Source organism: Anas platyrhynchos, chromosome 36, assembly GCF_047663525.1.
Source record: "Anas platyrhynchos isolate ZD024472 breed Pekin duck chromosome 36, IASCAAS_PekinDuck_T2T, whole genome shotgun sequence".
NCBI lineage: Eukaryota > Metazoa > Chordata > Aves > Anseriformes > Anatidae > Anas > Anas platyrhynchos.
The window spans coordinates 2,452,587-2,470,000 of NC_092624.1; the positions used below are offsets into that span (position 1 = coordinate 2,452,587).

The following is a 17,414-nucleotide window of genomic DNA, read 5'->3' on the forward strand; positions in this document are numbered from 1 at the left end:
GCAAGAGGCACAAGGCTTGGCTGTGTAATAAATGGCTCTATCTTCAAAATAGGACTATAATCAAAGTTTACAATTTATTAAAGGAATAGAGCTAAGCAAACAGCGCTGGGTGCATCGGGACTCTCTGCTCCACCAAGATGCACACCAGTTACATCAAGTGGATGATTTTTATGTTCCTAGGCTGATACAAATTCATTACTACTTCTAAAAAAACAGGGCTATTTTAATTAGTTTCTGGAATCCAAACCCTCCTACTGGAGCATGTGTATCAGTCTCCGGTGGTCCCTCTGAGGGTCTCTGTGGTTCTCTCATGCTGAAGGCTCATAGTCTTCCTCCCTCTTGTCCTTCTCCTTTGTCCAACTTGGCTTTATGTCAGAGACTTGTGCAGCGTCCCCTGCAAGCTTTTAGTTGTTCTTCAACTCTCCCCGTCTCCTTAATCTCCTGGCCAGATATCAGAGGCTTACATAGTGTCCCATGCAACAGTCATAATAGTTAGCAGTTATTCTGAACTCCCCAGATATCAGAGACTCCAAGGAAAAGCCTACAAATACATTTCCCTTTAAACTCTCTATTGACACGAATTGCTAAAGCATTCCTTTGCAAGATACAAGAATTATATACATTAACCACTCTGTTTTTCTTAGACTTGTGCTTATACAAGGGTATGTAAGACAGAAGGTCACATTCATCATACCATGCGGCCCTAGCATTGTTCCATACTGACACGAATCAGATGAACATATCTCACAACTGCATGTAGCTAAGAAGCTGCAAGAGCAGCAGTCAGCCCATGGCTTTAAAAATGCTGGTGAGGTGACTTGTGTCTTGTTGATTGCTGCACCCATGGGCTGAGGCCAACTGCATGAAGTTCAACATAGCCAAGTTCTGGGTCCTGCACTTGGGGCACAAGAACCCCATGCAATGCTGTGGGAAGGGTGGCTGGACAGCTGCCCAGGGGAAAAGGACCTGGGGATATTGGTGGATAGTCGGCTGAATATAAGCCATCAGTGTGCTAAGGTGGCCAAGAAGGCCTGCCTTGTACCAAGGATACCGTGGTCAACAGATGTAGGGAAGTGATAGTCCTTCTGTATTTGGCCCTGGTGAGGCCACACCTCAAGGATTGCATTCAGCTCTGGGACTCTCTGTATAAGAAGGACATGGATCTATTAGATCTGTGCCCCATCCCTTGATGCATTCAAGGCCAGTTTGGATGGGGCTTTCAGCAACCTGGTCTAGTGGAAGGTGTCCCTGCCCATGGGAGGTGAGTTGGAATTATGTGATCTGTAAGGTCTTTTCATCCCCAAACTATTCTGTGATTCCGTAATGAAACACAGCACCATACCAGCTACTAGGAAGAAAAATTAACTCCATCTCAGACAAAACTAAGAAAATATCAAAATATCTTTTGATACACACACAAAAATATCATGACCTTAGTTGATTTGTGGCAATAATAATAATAATAATAGTAATAATAATAATTCCTTTTGCGTTCTATTAAATTTCCTTTATCTCAACCCATGAACTTTTACTTTTTTTTTTTTTTTTTTTTTTTTTCCTCTGAGTTCTCTCCTCCGTCCCATTGGATGAATAGCTTTGTAGTGCTGAGCTGCCTGCAGGGTCAAACCACAGCAAGTCTTCTTGGTGCCTAGCGTGGAGCACAAAGGTTGAGATGACAGATCTGACCAGTGTTTTAAAAATAAATTGTTACAAGCATTAGATCATTTTAAAAGTTGCTGATCATAATATTGATCAATAATCTGATCTGGGGTCTGTTGTGCTTCTTTTCAGAACTGTGTTGTATAGCACATTAGTAACTTCCATGTCATGCTGTTTTTCAGTTCTGGGGGCTGGTTTAAGGTTACTGTTTTGCTGTACTGGTGTCGTGGTTTAACCCGGCCGGCAGCTAAACACCACGCAGCCATTCGCTCACCTTCCCCCCTCCCTCTCTGGGACGGGGGAGAGAAATGGAAAGTGAAGCCCGTGAGTTGAGATAAAGACAGTTTAATAAGACAGGAAAATAATAATAATAATAATAATAATAATAATAATAATAATAATAATAATAATAATAATAATAATAATAATAATAATAATAATAATACAATGGTGATAATAGGAAAGTAATAATAATATGTACAAACAAGTGATGCACAATGCAATTGCTCACCACTCGCTGACCGATGCCCAGCCTAACCCCGAGCAGTCCGGTCCCCTCCCCCCAGCTAGCCACCCCTATATATTGTTTAGCATGACGTCAGATGGTATGGAATACCCCTTTGGCTAGTTTGGGTCACCTGTCCTGGGTCTGTCCCCTCCCAGCTCTTACTGCACCCCCAGCCTGCCCGTTGGCAGGACAGAGCAAAAGGCTGAGATGTCCTTGGCTTAGTATAAGCACTGCTCTGCAACAATTAAAGCATCGGGGTGTTATCAGCACTCTTCTCATCCTAAGCCAAAACACAGCATTCCACCAGCTACTAGGAAGAAAATTAATTCTAACTGAAACCAGGACATCTATCCACCCCTTATTCCATACCATTTATGTCATGCTCACGTTACACTCTTTTCCATACATTCTAGTTAGTCACCTATAGTAATCATGGTAGTGATAACATACAGTATAATATACTAATTAACATGGTACAATTCAGTTCATGGGCTATTCTCACCCAGTATTAAATCTCCTTGAGGTACACACCGGACCTCTCCGTTCTTTTGCATCACCCACCAAGTGTATCCCGGTCCCTGAGCGAAAACAATTCCACGAATAGGTTTGCCTTTTCCCGAGGCAGGAGTAGCCCAGACTGTTTTACCCAGCATATTTTTTACATGCACTACAGGAACTTTATCCCCATCTACAGTACGTAACAGGTTTGATTGGGCAGGTCCAGCTCGGTTGGTAGATCCCCTAGTACTGACTAACCAGGTGGCCTTTGCCAAATGCGTATCCCAGTTTTTGAATGTCCCAGCGCCCATTGCTTTCAAGGTAGTCTTTAACAGGCCATTGTATCGTTCAACTTTCCCGGAGGCTGGTGCATGATAGGGGATGTGATACACCCATTCAATACCATGTTCTTTGGCCCAAGTGTCTATAAGGTTGTTTCAGAAGTGAGTCCCATTGTCTGACTCTATTCTTTCTGGGGTGCCATGTCGCCATAGGACTTGCTTTTCAAGGCCCAGGATGGTGTTCCGGGCGGTGGCATGAGGCACAGGATATGTTTCCAGCCATCCGGTGGTTGCTTCCACCATTGTAAGTACGTGGCGCTTGCCATTGCGAGTTTGAGGGAGTGTGATGTAATCGATCTGCCAGGCCTCTCCATATTTATATTTCAGCCATCGTCCTCCATACCAAAGAGGCTTTGACCATTTGGCTTGCTTGATTGCAGCACATGTTTCACAGTCATGAATAACCTGTGCTATAGCGTCCATGGTCAGGTCCACCCCTCGATCACGAGCCCATCTGTATGTTGCATCTCTACCTTGATGGCCTGAGGTGTCATGGGCCCATCGGGCTACAAATAATTCACCTTTATGCTGCCAATCCAGGTCCACCTGAGCTACTTCAATCTTAGCAGCCTGATCCACCTGCTGGTTGTTTTGATGTTCTTCAGTAGCCCGATTCTTGGGCACATGAGCATCTACGTGGCGTACTTTCACAGCCAGGTTCTCTACCCGAGCAGCAATATCTTGCCACAATGCAGCAGCCGCCCAGATGGGTTTGCCCCTACGCTGCCAGTTGTTTTGCTTCCATTGCTGTAACCATCCCCACAGGGCATTTGCTACCATCCATGAATCAGTGTAGAGATAGAGAACTGGCCATTTTTCTCGTTCAGCAATGTCTAAAGCCAGCTGAATGGCTTTCACTTCTGCAAACTGACTCGATTCACCTTCTCCCTCAGCAGCTTCTGCAACTCGTCGCGTAGGACTCCATACAGCAGCCTTCCATCTCCGATGCTTCCCCACAATACGACAGGACCCATCAGTGAACAGGGCATATTTCTTTTCATTCTCCGGTAACTGGTTGTACAGCGGGGTTTCTTCAGCACGACCCACCTCCTCCTCTGATGATATCCCAAAGTATTTGCCTTCTGGCCAGTCCATGATCACTTCCAATATTCCTGGGCGACTGGGGTTTCCTATTCGAGCCCGCTGAGTAATCAGGGCAACCCACTTGCTCCATGTAGCATCAGTTGCATGATGTGTAGAGGGGACCCTTCCCTTGAACATCCAGCCTAGTACCGGCAATCGGGGTGCTAGGAGGAGCTGTGCTTCAGTACCGACCACCTCCGAAGCAGATCGAACTCCTTCATATGCTGCCAATATCTCCTTTTCAGTTGGAGTATAGCAGGCCTCAGATCCTCTATATCCCCGACTCCAAAACCCCAGAGGCCGACCTCGAGTTTCCCCAGGTTCTTTCTGCCAGAGGCTCCAGGTGGGGCCGTTCTCCCCGGCTGCAGTGTAGAGCACATTCTTTACATCTGGTCCTGTTCGAACTGGCCCAAGGGCTACTGCATGGACTATTTCCTGCTTGATTTGTTCAAAGGCTTGTCGTTGTTCAGGGCCCCATTCAAACTCATTCTTCTTACGGGTTACTTGGTAGAGCGGGTTTACAATCAGACTGTAATATGGGATGTGCATTCTCCAAAACCCCACAACACCTAGGAAAGTCTGTGTTTCTTTTTTGTTAGTTGGTGGAGACATAGCTGTTATTTTGTTGATCACATCCATTGGGATTTGACGACGTCCATCTTGCCATTTTATTCCTAAAAACTGGATCTCTCGTGCAGGTCCTTTGACTTTATTTTGTTTTATGGCAAAACTGGCTTTCAGAAGGATTTGGACTATTTTCTTCCCTTTCTCGAAAACTTCCTCTGCTGTGTCACCCCACACAATAATGTCATCGATGTACTGCAGATGTTCAGGAGCTTCCCCCTCCTCTAGCGCAGACTGGATCAGTCCATGGCAAATGGTAGGGCTGTGTTTCCACCCCTGGGGCAGCCGATTCCAAGTATATTGGACTCCTATCCAAGTGAAGGCAAATTGTGGCCTGCACTCTGCTGCTAGAGGGATGGAGAAAAATGCATTAGCGATATCAGTGGTGGCATACCACTTGGCTGCCTTCGATTCAAGTTCGTACTGAAGTTCCAGCATGTCCGGCACTGCAGCACTCGGTGGCGTGACTTCGTTCAGGCCGCGATAGTCCACTGTTAGTCTCCACTCGCCATTAGACTTTCGCACTGGCCATATGGGACTATTGAAAGGTGAATGGGTCTTGCTGATCACTCCTTGGTTCTCCAATTGATGAATTAGCTTATGGATGGGAATCAGGGAGTCTCGGTTAGTGCGATATTGCCGACGGTGCACAGTTGTGGTAGCGATTGGCACCTGCTGTTCTTCGACCCTCAGCAACCCCACAACAGAGGGGTCCTCTTGGAGACCAGGCAAGGTAGATAATTGTTTAATGCCCTCTGTCTCTAAGGCAGCTATACTAAAAGCCCACCGAAACCCTTTTGGGTCCTTGCAATATCCTCTTCTAAGATAGTCTATGCCAAGGATACATGGAGCATCCGGGCCAGTCACAATGTGGTGCTTTTCCCACTCATTCCCAGTCAGACTCACTTCAGCCTCCAATACAGTCAACTGCTGAGATCCCCCTGTCACTCCACAAATATAGATGGGCTCTGGTCCTTTATAGCTCGATGGCATTATAGTACATTGTGCACCGGTGTCTACTAAAGCCTTATACTTCTGTGCGCGTGATGTGCCAGGCCATCGAATCCACACAGTCCAATAAACTCGATTGTCCCTTTCCTCCCCCTGGCTGGAGGCAGGCCCCCCCTAATCCTGGTCAGAATCTTCTTCGTTTCTGTGTTTGAAGGACTGTCTGCTGGAAGTTGGAGCAGCAAACTTTTCGGAGAATCCCTTTTTCCTGATTGTTTTCTTTTGCAACTCACGTATCCGTGCCTCTAGGGTCGCGGTAGATTTTCCATCCCATTTTCTCATGTCCTCTCCATGGTCTCGTAAGTAAAACCACAGGGTGGCACGGGGTGAGTACCCACCATATCGTCTTCCTTGTGTGGGTGAACGCCTACCCCTGACAGCTGAGACACTGCTTTGTACAGGTACGGAGGAGAATAATCTCTCCTCAAGTTGGTGAACCTTTTCAGAAAGTTTCTCCCAAGTGTTCTCTTTCGGTCGTTGGACACTGGTTGGTTCAGGTTGGGGGGAAGATAGATTCTCTTTAAGTTGGTGGACCTCTTCAGAAAGTTTCTCCACAGCTGAGACGCAGGCCTGTAAGGAAGAGGAAAGACTTTCTTCGTACTGCCGGAGTTGTTTAGCCGCTTCATCCACTGTGGGTTCCTCATCCTCTTTCCAGGCCATTATTGCCAATGAGCTGGCATATGATGATGGTGCACTCTGTACAAACTTCCGCCACATGGGTCGTGTACACTTGACTTCATCTGGGTCTTTGGATGTTTGTCTGAGGTCTGGATCCTCATAAATCACTTCCCGTACGGCTAATTCCCTCAGGTACTGGATTCCCTTCTCCATAGTGGTCCACTTGCCTGGTAGACATAAAAGTTCTTCCTTGAAGGGGTACCTTTCCCTCACAGCTGAGAGGAGACGCCTCCAAAGGCTGGTGGATTGTGCTCCATCTGCAATTGCTTTGTCAATGCCGGCATCTCGAGCAAGGGATCCCAGCCGCTTGGCTTCCCTGCCATGGATAACACAGCAACACAGGGCAGTGCTGGGCAGGACCATGGGGTGTCTCTGAGGGCACAAAGGACAGGCAAGTGTTGCACTAGACCTTGCCCACGGCACTTCAAAATGCTTATCCTTAATTACTGTGCAGTCTTATGGGTCTTTACCTGATGACTCTTCACCACCTCTTCTGGCATTGCAGAGCCCTGCTTTAGCCCATTGTCTCCTCAAATCCGCCTTTTCCTTTACCAAAATCTTTTTTGGATGATCACTCATTTTATGAGGTTCTAATCACTGCCCACTGAACACCTTGTTCCTGCAGATCTTCTGACTTCTCCTGGCAGCTCCAGATTCCTCTCCAGGCCTGCATTGGCCATCAGCCCCGCTGCAGGGGGTGTAGTCCCATGCAGATGAATCCAGTTGTCTACTTTGGCAAGTGCCACCATGAAGAGAGCTCTTGGTGCAGTCCTTGATCCCTCACAGATCACCCTGGGATTTTCAGCCTGTGTTCTTTACTCCATGAAGAGGCCCAGAAAACAGAAGAGCAGGGAGGAACCCCTTCTCTCTATTCCAGACAGTAGCATTGGAAGAGGCATCCAGGCTTCTTGGTTTGCCCTGAACAGCCCCTTTTGTTACTGTTTGGTTTTAGTTTGGTGCTAGTAGGGAGGCCAGCTGTGACAAAGGACTGCACAGTGCCTGCTGCTGTCTGCTGGGACACGGATGCCACTGCAGAGACAACAGGACTGGCATCAAATTACATGAGATATAAAGTCTAACCCAAATACAAGAAACACAAGAGACCAATGTGGAATCCAAAAGAGAGCAGCAGTGAAAAGGCCACGTCCTGCTGCTGGCCATGGCCATGGCTCCAGGGAAGCAGCAGCCCCGACCCGAAGGCAGCAGAGAGGCAGAACCCAGCGGGCAGTGAGGGGCAGCCCCGAGGGCCACTGGGGCTGCTCGTTCATGTGTCAGCTGGGCTCTTGTCCCTGAGCCCCTCCTGCATGCCGGGGTTTGCTCCCCCAGCTCCAGAGGAGATGGGAAGAGATGGCAGCTGAGACCAATGAATTTCTGCTGGATTCTTTATTGTCTTTATCTACACAGGAATCCTGGTTCTATAGGTAAATCTTTAACAAGTAGAAGGCTAAGAATAATATTATTTATATCAGAAACAATAGTTAGTGAAAATAATAACACAGACAAATGTAAACTAAGAAAAAAAAATCTGAGAAAAATAGGTGTTTCTGATTATAGGCTAATTGTTATAGGCGAAGAAGCTGAAGAACATGTATTAAAATGGTGTCCTCACTGCATCCCTTAGTTCCAGGTTCCTCATGCTGTAGATGAGGGGGTTCACAGCTGGAGGCACTGGTGATGGGAAGAGATTGCAGTTGAGACCAATGAATTTCTCCCTGTTTCTTTATTGTCTTTATTTAAACATGAATATTGATTATAAAGGTATTTGAAATTATTGACTTAATAATAATAATAATAATAATAAAATACAAATTAAGAGACTTAGAATAACATTAAATTGAAGCCACAAGTTAGAGGGAATAATAATAAAGAAAATTACTTTCAAGAATTTGCATTGAGTCTTTTTTTCAGAAATCCTGTGTCCTGTTAGTATTATATGCACATTATTTCTGCTGAAGAAAGATGTATTCAAATAGTTTCCTCACTGCATGCTTGATTTCTTTGTTCCTCATGCTGTAAATGAGGGGGTTCACTGCTGGAGGCAACAGTGAGTATAGAACAGCCACCACCAGATCCAGGGATGGGAAAGAAATGGAGGGAGGGTTCAGGTAGGCAAATATGCCAGTGCAAAGAAACAGGGAGACCACAGCCAGGTGAAGGAGGCACGTGGAAAAGGCTTTGTGCCGGCCCTGCTCAGAGGGCATCCTCATCACCGCTCTAAAGATCAGCATATAGGACACCACAATGTAAACAAAACAAAGAAATACTAAAGAAAGAGTAAAGACAAGTGCCCCAACTTCCCTCAGGTAAGCATCTGAGCAGGAGAGCTTGAGGATCTGGGGGATCTCACAGAAGAACAGGTCCACCGCATTGCCTTGGCAGAGGGGCAGGGAAAATGTGTTCGCCATGTGCAGGACAGCGTTGAGAAAGCCACTGCCCCAGGCAGCTGCTGCCATGGTGGCACAAGCTCTGCTGCCCAGGAGGCTCCCGTAGTGCAGGGGCTTGCAGATGGCAACGTAGCGGTCATAGGCCATGACAGTGAGAAGGGAATACTCTGCTCCAATGAAGAATACGAAAAAGAGGACTTGTGCAACACATCCTTGATAGGAGATGGTCCTGGTGTCCCAGAGGGCATTGGCTGTTGCTCTGGGGACAGTGGTGGAGATGCAGCCCAGGTTGAGGAGGGCGAGGTTGAGGAGGAAGAAGTGCATGGGGGTGTGGAGGTGGTGGTCGCAGGCTACGGTGGTGAGGATGAGGCCGTTGCCCAGGAGGGCAGCCAGGTAGATGTCCAAGAAGAGCGCGAAGTGCAGGAGCTGCAGCTCCCGCTTGTCTGCAAATGCCAGCAGGAGGAACTCACTCACAGTGCTGACGTTGGGCATTTGCTGACATTAAACACAGCTGTCTGTTGAAGAGGATAAGGCAGAACAAGTTAGTACACACTTCTCTGAGGGAGACTTATTACAAGCCTTAGAGCACCCCCAGCCCGAGCATTTGTTTGCAGGAGAACCTTTCTGCAGCTTTCTTGCTTGAGCTCCAGCTGGTGCTGGCTGATAGTGGCACTGGGAGCAGGGGCTGCTGTGGGCTCCAGAGGAGTCCTTCCTGCTGTGCTGCAGGATGAAAGCAGGAAGATGGGAGAAACTCAAGTGCCGTCCACTTGTCACATCCATGAGCTTTTCAGTGTTGTTGTCAACAACCCAATGCAGAGCAGAGCTGCAGGTATTTTATTTTTTTTTTGCCCCTCCCTTTTTTTTTTTTTTAATTTAGCTTTCAATAACACTTCTAATGCTTATGACAGGTGTTGGATGCTTGAACTCCCTTACATTACCTGTGCACTCCCAGAGAAATCCTGTGGGTGCCAGGAGGCAAAGGGACTGTGCCTTGGTGAAGACTGAGCAGTGCAGCTCTGTCACTTTTGTTATTCCTCTGAGCTACAGGACCATCCCACTCTGGTGTTTCCCTGAGGAAAAAAAAAAAAAAAACAAAACAAAACATTAGATGGCTGCTAATTGAGGAGAGCCACAGCAAGCCAGAAGGAGCTTGAGAGCTTCTCCTCATCTGGGCTCTGCCTGCTGTGCTGGCCATGCCTGCCCCACAGCCCATGGGGTGCAGGGGGAGAGGAAGCCAGGGAGGGACTGCTCCAGGAGAAGGCATCTGCACTGCAGGGCATGGCCACGAGGTTCCCGAATCCCCCCTGACACGGTGTTTCTGGCAACAGCTCCTTCTGGCCGCCTGCCCCTCTCTCTGCTGCCTGCAGCTGTTCCTGCCGGGAGCTGCTGATCTGCGCCCACCTCTTCTTTCCCCCTGCCCATGCTCACAGACCCCATCCCATGTGGCTGTGCTCAGCGCTGCCCTGTAGCACCCTGCCACCAACAGGACCCTGTCAAGGGGCACCTCCATGGCTACGGGGTAGCTGACAGAGAGCCTGGCATGGGCGGCCACGGCAGGGTGTTCTGGGCTGACCGGGGGCACCTGGCTTAGGGCACTCCAAGGGGCTTCTGCCAGACATCCTCACCTCTCAGTGCAATCCAGCAGGACTCTCAAAGCCTACTGCATTGCCCACTGCCCTCCCAGAAACAAGACCCAGGAGGAGACCCTTCCAGGACCTGCAGCTGCATGGCCTTGCAGCCAGACACTTACCTCGTCAAGGGCTGTGCAGATTTCTCCTGCGGTCAGCGCTCAGCATCCTCCCACTCCCAACTGCCTCCAAGCCCTCTCTCCTTCTCTCCTCTCCCCATGCCAGCTGTGGTCAGAGCCCCCAGCCCTGCTGCACTGTGCAGAGGAGCTGCTCCTGGGCAGAGCTGTCTCTCTGCACCAGGGCCTCTTGCCAGGAGCTCTCTCTGTCCCAGGAGCCCGGCCCAGCTCAGCAACCCAAGGCATTGTAATTACTTCTCTGGGGGCTTTCCTGATGAGCCCACAGACCTCAAGCACTAAGAGACAATTGAAGACATCTCTCCAGAAGTCCATGTCAGATGTATATTTCCTGGAGTGTCCCCCTGATGGCCAGCACTGACACAGCTCCCCCTTGGAGCTCGTTAGAATAGAACAGTGGAGGCAGTGAGGACAAGGAGACAAAAACAGTGTGAAGGTGACACTGAGGTGTAGACAAAGTGGATGCGTTTCACCAAGCACAAGGGCCAAACCTTGACACCCTGCCTCTGGGAGAGAGAACCTTTCCCTTTACACCTTGCTCAGGGCTCTTCCTGGGGCAGTAGGAGATGGGGATGTGCATTGCCAAGTTCAGGAGAATGGTACGACCCCTTCCTGGTTCATGGGTAGGGGCAAGGAGGCAATGAGGCCCTGGTGCTCTCTCCTCGTAGGTCTCACTGGCAGAGACAACAGCCATAGCTATAGACACAAAGACCTGGGTCCTGTTGGGACTTTCAGCCTTTCCATAGCCCTAGCTCCTCTCCAAATCAGGATATTGTAGGGACTCCCGTGTACCTCTTTACCGGCTAGCTGTAGACACTTTTCCATGTGGTGTCACACTGGATGTGAGCTGAGTCTGACAATCCAGATCTTCTTGGTGGCTATGCTCCTCATAAGGCAGCTCTGTAGGAAGCTGGCCTGGTTCCTGGTGAGCAGGCACTACTGCTCGTATGGCATCCCTCGTGGTGCCCTGGGCACTGCTCACTCAGCACAGTCCCAGTCTGCCCTGATGTGTGGGGTTCCTCTTCCTCCAGTGCAGGAATGGGCTCTTCTCCTTCTCAATGTCAAGAAGTTTGTATAGGGAAAATCCTGCAGTTCTCAAAGTTCCTCTGGACAGATGCCACATTCTGTCAGCTGTTAATATCTGCAGGGAGATGTCTCATTCTAATTGTGCTCTCACAAGATAACAGTATCAGCAGTTGTAGGAGAGTGTGAACAGTAGAGGAGTAACTAGTTGAATGGAGCTGCAGACCAGGCTCACAGAAGGGTAGAGGACGGAAGGTTGCCCAGTTCCATTTTTTCTGTGCTTCTCATGTATGCTATCATTTTCTCTGAAGCCCTGTCATTTTCTCTGGAGTCCTAAATGTTGTTAGGCTGTGCAAAGAAAAAAAATTGGAAAGGCCAAAACCCAGCTGGAGCTCAATATGTCTATTACTGTTAAAGACAATAAAAATGGTTTTTGTTTGTTTGTTCGTTTGAATTAAAAGAGATGATGAAAAGGCTGAGGTACTCAGTGCATTCTTTACCTCAGTGTTTTGCAGCAAGACCAGTTGCTACCCTGATACTCTGCCCCTGAGCTGGTAGATAAGGACCTCGAACAGAATGAAGCTCTCATAATCCATGAGGAAATGGTTAGAGAACTGCTACTCCACCCAGATATGCAGACGTATAGGGGGCTAGATGGGATCCACCCATTGGTACTGAGGGAGCTGGCTGAAGTGCTCACCAAGCCATTTTCCATCATTTTTCAGCAGTCCTGGCTATCAGGGGAGGTCCCTGTCAACTGTCAACTAGAAAATATGATGGATATCTACAAGAAGAGACAGAAGGATGATCTGAGAACTACAGGCCTGTCAGTCTGACCTCTGAGCCAGGGAAACTCATGGAGCAGATTATCTTCAGTACCATCACACAACAGGACAACCAGCTGATCAGGCCCTTTGATAAACCCAGTTGGGTTTATCAAAGCAGGACCTGCTTGACAAATCAGATCTAAATCTATGAGAAGGTGATGTGCTCAGTGGACAAGGGAAAGGCTGTGGATGTGGTCTACCTAAACTTCAAAACGGCTTTTGAAACGATTTGCCACAGCATTCTTCCAGAGAATCTGGCTGCTTAAGGCCTGGAAAGAATTATGTTTCAATGGGTTAAAAACTGGCTGTGTGGCTGGGTCAAAAGATTTGTGGTGAATGGATATTAATGTAGCTAAGGGTGAGAGCAAGGCCATTTATAGACCTGTGCCAGGTCTATAAACCAAAGCTAAACCAAGGAAAGCGTGGCCTGATGAAGCAAAAGAAAGCATGGCCAGGGAAAGCAAAGCTGAGCAAAGGAAAGTAGCACCAGGAAAAGCAAAGCATAAACAGGAAAGACAAAGCAAACAAAGGAAAGCAAAGCAGTTTGAGGCAAGGCAAAGCACAGCACGGGTAGGAAAAGCAATTCAGTGCCAGGTCTATAACCCAAAGCTAAACCAAGGAAAGCATGGCCTGGTAAAGCAAACGAAAGCATGGCCAGGGAAGGGAAAGCTGAGCAAAGCAAAGCAAAGCTAAGCTAAGCAAAGGAAAGCATGGCCCCATAAAGCAAAACAAAGCAAGGCCAGGGAAGGCAAAGCACAGGAAGGCAAAGCAGAGCAAAGGAAATTAGCACCAGGAAAAGCAAAGCATAACCAGGAAAGAGAAAGAAGTGAAAATAAATAAATTAAAAAATGAAAATTCAACAAAAAAACAAACAAAAAAACAGCAATAAAACCACAACAAAGCGAAAAAGTTGGAGGTGAGGCAAATCAGAGCTGGGTTAAGAGAAGCTAAGCAGAGCAGAGAAGGAAAAGCAAAGCAATGCCAGGAATACAAAGCAAAGCAAAGGAAAGCATGGCCAGGCAAGGCAAAGCAGAACAAAAGAAAGTAGCAAAAGGAACAGCAAAGCAGTGCCAGGAATACAAAGTAAAGCAAAACAAAGGCAAGCATGGCCTGAAAATGGAAAGGAGAGCAGGAGCAGGTGAGGCAAAAGAGAGCAAGGCAAAGGTAAAAAAAGGAAAGCATGGCCCCATAAAGCAAAACAAAGCACGGCCAGGGAAGGCAAAGCTGAGCAAAGGAAAGTAGCACCAGGAAAAGCAAAGCATAACCAGGGAAGACAAAGCGGCAAGGCAAAGCACAGCAGGGGTAGGAAAAGCAAAGCAGTGCCAGGTCTATAACCCAAAACTAAACCAAGGAAAGCATGGCCAGGGAAGGGAAAGCCGAGCAAGTCAAAGCAGAGCAAGAGAACGTAGCACAAGGAAAAGCAAAGCATTGCCAGGAAAGAAACAGCAAAACAATCTGAGGCAAAACAAAGCAAACCCGAGACAAGAACAGGAGACAAAAGGAGGTATGGAAAAGCAGAACTGCCAGGAAGAGCAAAGCAAAGCAGAGCAAGGACAAAACAAAGAGAAGCAAAGCGAACGTAGCAAGCTGGCGGCCAGCCCTCCTTTGGGTTCCAAGTGCCTGTTGGGGGGAAAACGGAGGGCTCCAGGTTGTGTGCAGGTGGCAGCCAGACTTGAACAGTGGCTGTACCCTGATCGGATGTAATGCGGATAAAAGCTGAGCAAGACAAGGAAAAGCCCTGCTAGGCATAGGGAAAAGCAGTGACCACCAGGGCCTGGAAAAGCAAAGCACGGCCTGTAAAAACACATCAGATAGGTCCAACATGAAAACAAATCATGCAAGGAACATTAAATAAATAAATAAATAAATAAATAAATAAATAAAAGAAAAACGAATAAAAGATGAAAGGCAAAGCAGAGCAAAGCAAAGCTAAACAAAGGAAAACATGGCCTGATAAAGCAAACGAAAGCAAGCCCAGGGAACGCAAAGCAGAGCTAAGGAAAAGCAAAGCAAAGGAAAGTAGCACAAGGAAATGCAAAGTATTTCCAGGAGAGAAAGAGCAAAACACTCTGAGGCAAAGCAGGGGCAAGAACAGCAGAGGAAAGGAGGTATGGGAAAGCAAAACTGTGCCTGGATGAGCAAGGCAAAGTGGAGCAAGGCAAAACAAAGAGAAGCAAAGTGAACGTAGCGAACTGGTGGCCAGCCCTCCTTTGGGTTCCAAGTGGCTGTGGGGGGCAGACCGGAGGGCCCTCATGTTGTGTGCAGGTGGCAGCCAGACTTGGACAGTGGCTGTACCCTGATCACCCTCTCCCCAGCCTCCTTCACATCTCCTGGTGCACCATGACGGTGGGCAAGAACCATGTCTTGCTTTAGCTGTTTATTTCTTTATTGTTGCCTTTCTTCCACCGTAGCTGTGTGAATCATGTTTTTACTTACATGCTGGGTTATATCTGCATGCCTGCTGCCCCCTCGTGCCAGTTCTGAGGGAACAGTCGCTGGGCTGCGGGGAGGCCAAGCTCTGTGTCTGACGGTTTATGCGTTCGTAATTATACCGATCGACTCGGCATCAAAATCAGCGGGACATCTCCGCGAGAAGCCTAGCACAGCACAGGAGAGCAGAGCAATGCGGATGGAAGCTGAGCAAGGCAAAGCAGAGCCCTGCTAGGGAAACGACGGCGGGGTTGGTTCCCGGCCGGCAGGTGTTCCCCGGCTCGGGGGGGCCGCGGGCGCTTTGTAAAAGCGTTGCGGACAGCAGCCGCCAGGTCTACCCGGCCGCGGTCGCCATGTTTGCTTAGCCGGCGGCGACCTGTAGGGGTCGCTGCAGGTCCGGCCGCGAGAACGGCGTGGGGGGCTGCCCGGCAACGACGGGAGCGCGGGCGCGAGCGCGTTTGCGAAGGCTCCCGTCCCCCGGTCAGTCGAGCGGTTCCCGAGCGGTTCTGATCGCGCGGAAAGCGTCGGAAATTCCCGGAAAGGTCCGAAAGGACCCGAAAAAGTTCGAAAAGTGTCGGAAGGGCCCGTTCGAAAAGCAGAGGAAGGCGGGCCGGCGGTGTTGGTTCCCGGCCGGCGGGTCTCCCCGTGTCCTCCTGAGGTTGCCAGGTCTACCGTATACCCCGTAGCCTCGTCTCCCGGTCCTTCCGCGGCCGCCTGGTCTCCCCGTAGCATTCTGCGGCCGCCAGGTCTACCCGGCCGCGGTCGCCATGTTTGTTTTGCCGGTTGGCGACCTGTAGGGGTCGCTGCAGGTCCGGCCGCGAGAACGGCGTTGGGGTCTGCCCGGCAGCGACGGGAGCGCGCGCGCGCGCGCGTTTGCGAAGGCGCGCGCCCGTCGGTGGGTCGAGCGGTTCCCGAGCGGTTCCGATGGCGCGGAAAGCGTCGGAAATTCCCGGAAAGGTCCGAAAAAGCCCGAAAAGGTCCGAAAAGTGCCGGAAGGGCCCGCTCGAAAAGCGAAGGAAGGCGGGCCGGCGGTGTTGGTTCCCGGCCGGCGGGTCTCCCCGTGTCCTCCTGAGGTTGCCAGGTCTACCCGCGCGAAGGAGTTTGCCGACGATCGGGCAGAGGGAACGGCGGCCAGGTCTACCGCGTCTCCGACGGGACTTTGGGGCCCGCCGTGGGGCTGGAGGTAGACTAGCAGCTCGTGCCACGGCTCGGAAGGTGTGGTAGGCGTCGCTGTTTCTCTGTGCCTCCAGTTAGGTCGAGGTAAAAGTCGGTTGCGCTCGGGTGCCTCGCCGCGGTAGCCTGGAAAAGGACCCGCGTCGTTTCTGAGGCAAGGACTTTTCTGTCCGTCTATAGGAGAGAGTGAGGACTCTGCTCCGCCAGCGGTGCCGAGCGAGCGCTTGGGGCTTGGAGAGCCGGCGCGCGAGCGAGAAGGGGGCGCGCGGCGTCGGTGGTGGCGTCGGCTCGGGCGTGGGTTGTGTGGAGCGGTAGCCGCCAGCTGTTTGCCGACCCAGCTACCCCGCCGGCGAGCGAGAAGCGGTCTCGCGCGTGCGAGTCGCCGGAGAAGCAGCAACGAGCCGCGAGCTCAGAGCTGTGGAGAGAGAGAGAGAGCGGCCAGAAGCCGGCGGGCGGTCCGCCGGCGCCCGAACGCGTCTGTCCGGGGGCGTCCCCGGCTGCTTGTGTGGGTCCCGGAGGCTCGGAAAGCGAAAGAGGGGGGACCCCGCGGATTGTCACGGCCGAGGCGGCGGCGCCTCCGGCTCCCGACGATGCACCTCACGTCACCCGCACGCAGGCGCCCGTCGAGGCGTTCCTCGGGCACGTCGGAGAGGCTTCCCGGCGGGTCGGTTCCTGTCAGGGCCGATGTTCAGGTCGGCGCGAGCACCTCTCGCGGACGTTGCTCCAGCACACCCGCACGCACGCACGCGACGCTGTTCGCTGCTTTTTTTTTTTTTTTTTTTTTTTTCTTTTTTTTTTTTTTCTTTTTTTTTTTTTTTTTCTCCGATCGATGAGGCCACTCGGGTCGCGTCGGACAGGGCCCCCGGCGGGCCGGCTCTTCCGCGCTCCCCTGTCCCGGGGGAGCCGCGGCGGTGTCCGGTGTTCAGGCACGGGCGGTCTCCTGTCCAGCTCGCTTCCCGTCGCAGGTGAGGCGCTGCCTCGCTCGGGGCGAGAGCGGCGGCGGCGGTTAGGGCGCGTGCCCTGGTCGCTGGTCGGCGCTCCGGCCGTCGTTCTCGTCGCCGAACGAAGGGGCTTTTCCGGCCGAAGCCGGCTGTGTGACGGCCGAGCGGCCCCGCGAGCCGCAGGGGTCCGTGAGCGTTGCGCGAGGCGCTGGTGCCGGCCTCGGTCCGGGGCCCGGCGGGTGCCGGCCGCGAGCAGCAAGGCGGCGGGGGTGGCCGCAAACGATGTGCCAAAAGCAGCGAGGGCGAGCGAGTGAGCGAGAGAGAGCCGCGCGGCGCGTCCCGCCTCCGGTGGGCTGGCTGGGTGGGGGGGCGTCCCCCCGCCGCGTCGGGGCCGCCGCAGCAGTGTGCGCGCTTTTGGTGGCCGCGTCCCCCGTCCGCTGCGGAGCGCGCCGCCCCGGTGTCGTGGGTGCCCCGG

General features: G+C 51.0%; 1 protein-coding gene across 1 annotated transcript; it reads right to left on the reverse strand.

The window, feature by feature from the left end:
* Window positions 1–7,786: 7,786 nt before the first annotated feature.
* Window positions 7,787–9,855, reverse strand: LOC140001004 (olfactory receptor 14C36-like). Its single transcript, XM_072032148.1, has 2 exons — window positions 9,722–9,855; window positions 7,787–9,298 (listed from the first exon to the last, which is right to left on the reverse strand). The coding sequence occupies exon 2, from the start codon at window positions 9,273–9,275 to the stop codon at window positions 8,340–8,342; it is 936 nt and encodes a 311-aa protein (XP_071888249.1). The 5' UTR covers window positions 9,276–9,298; window positions 9,722–9,855; the 3' UTR covers window positions 7,787–8,339.
* Between the last annotated feature and the right edge of the window lie 7,559 nt (window positions 9,856–17,414).

What these genes read in the sequence shown, in the direction of transcription:
- LOC140001004 (XM_072032148.1), bottom strand. Translation starts at nt 9,275, where the DNA reads ATGCCCAACGTCAGCACTGTGAGTGAGTTCCTCCTGCTGGCATTTGCA.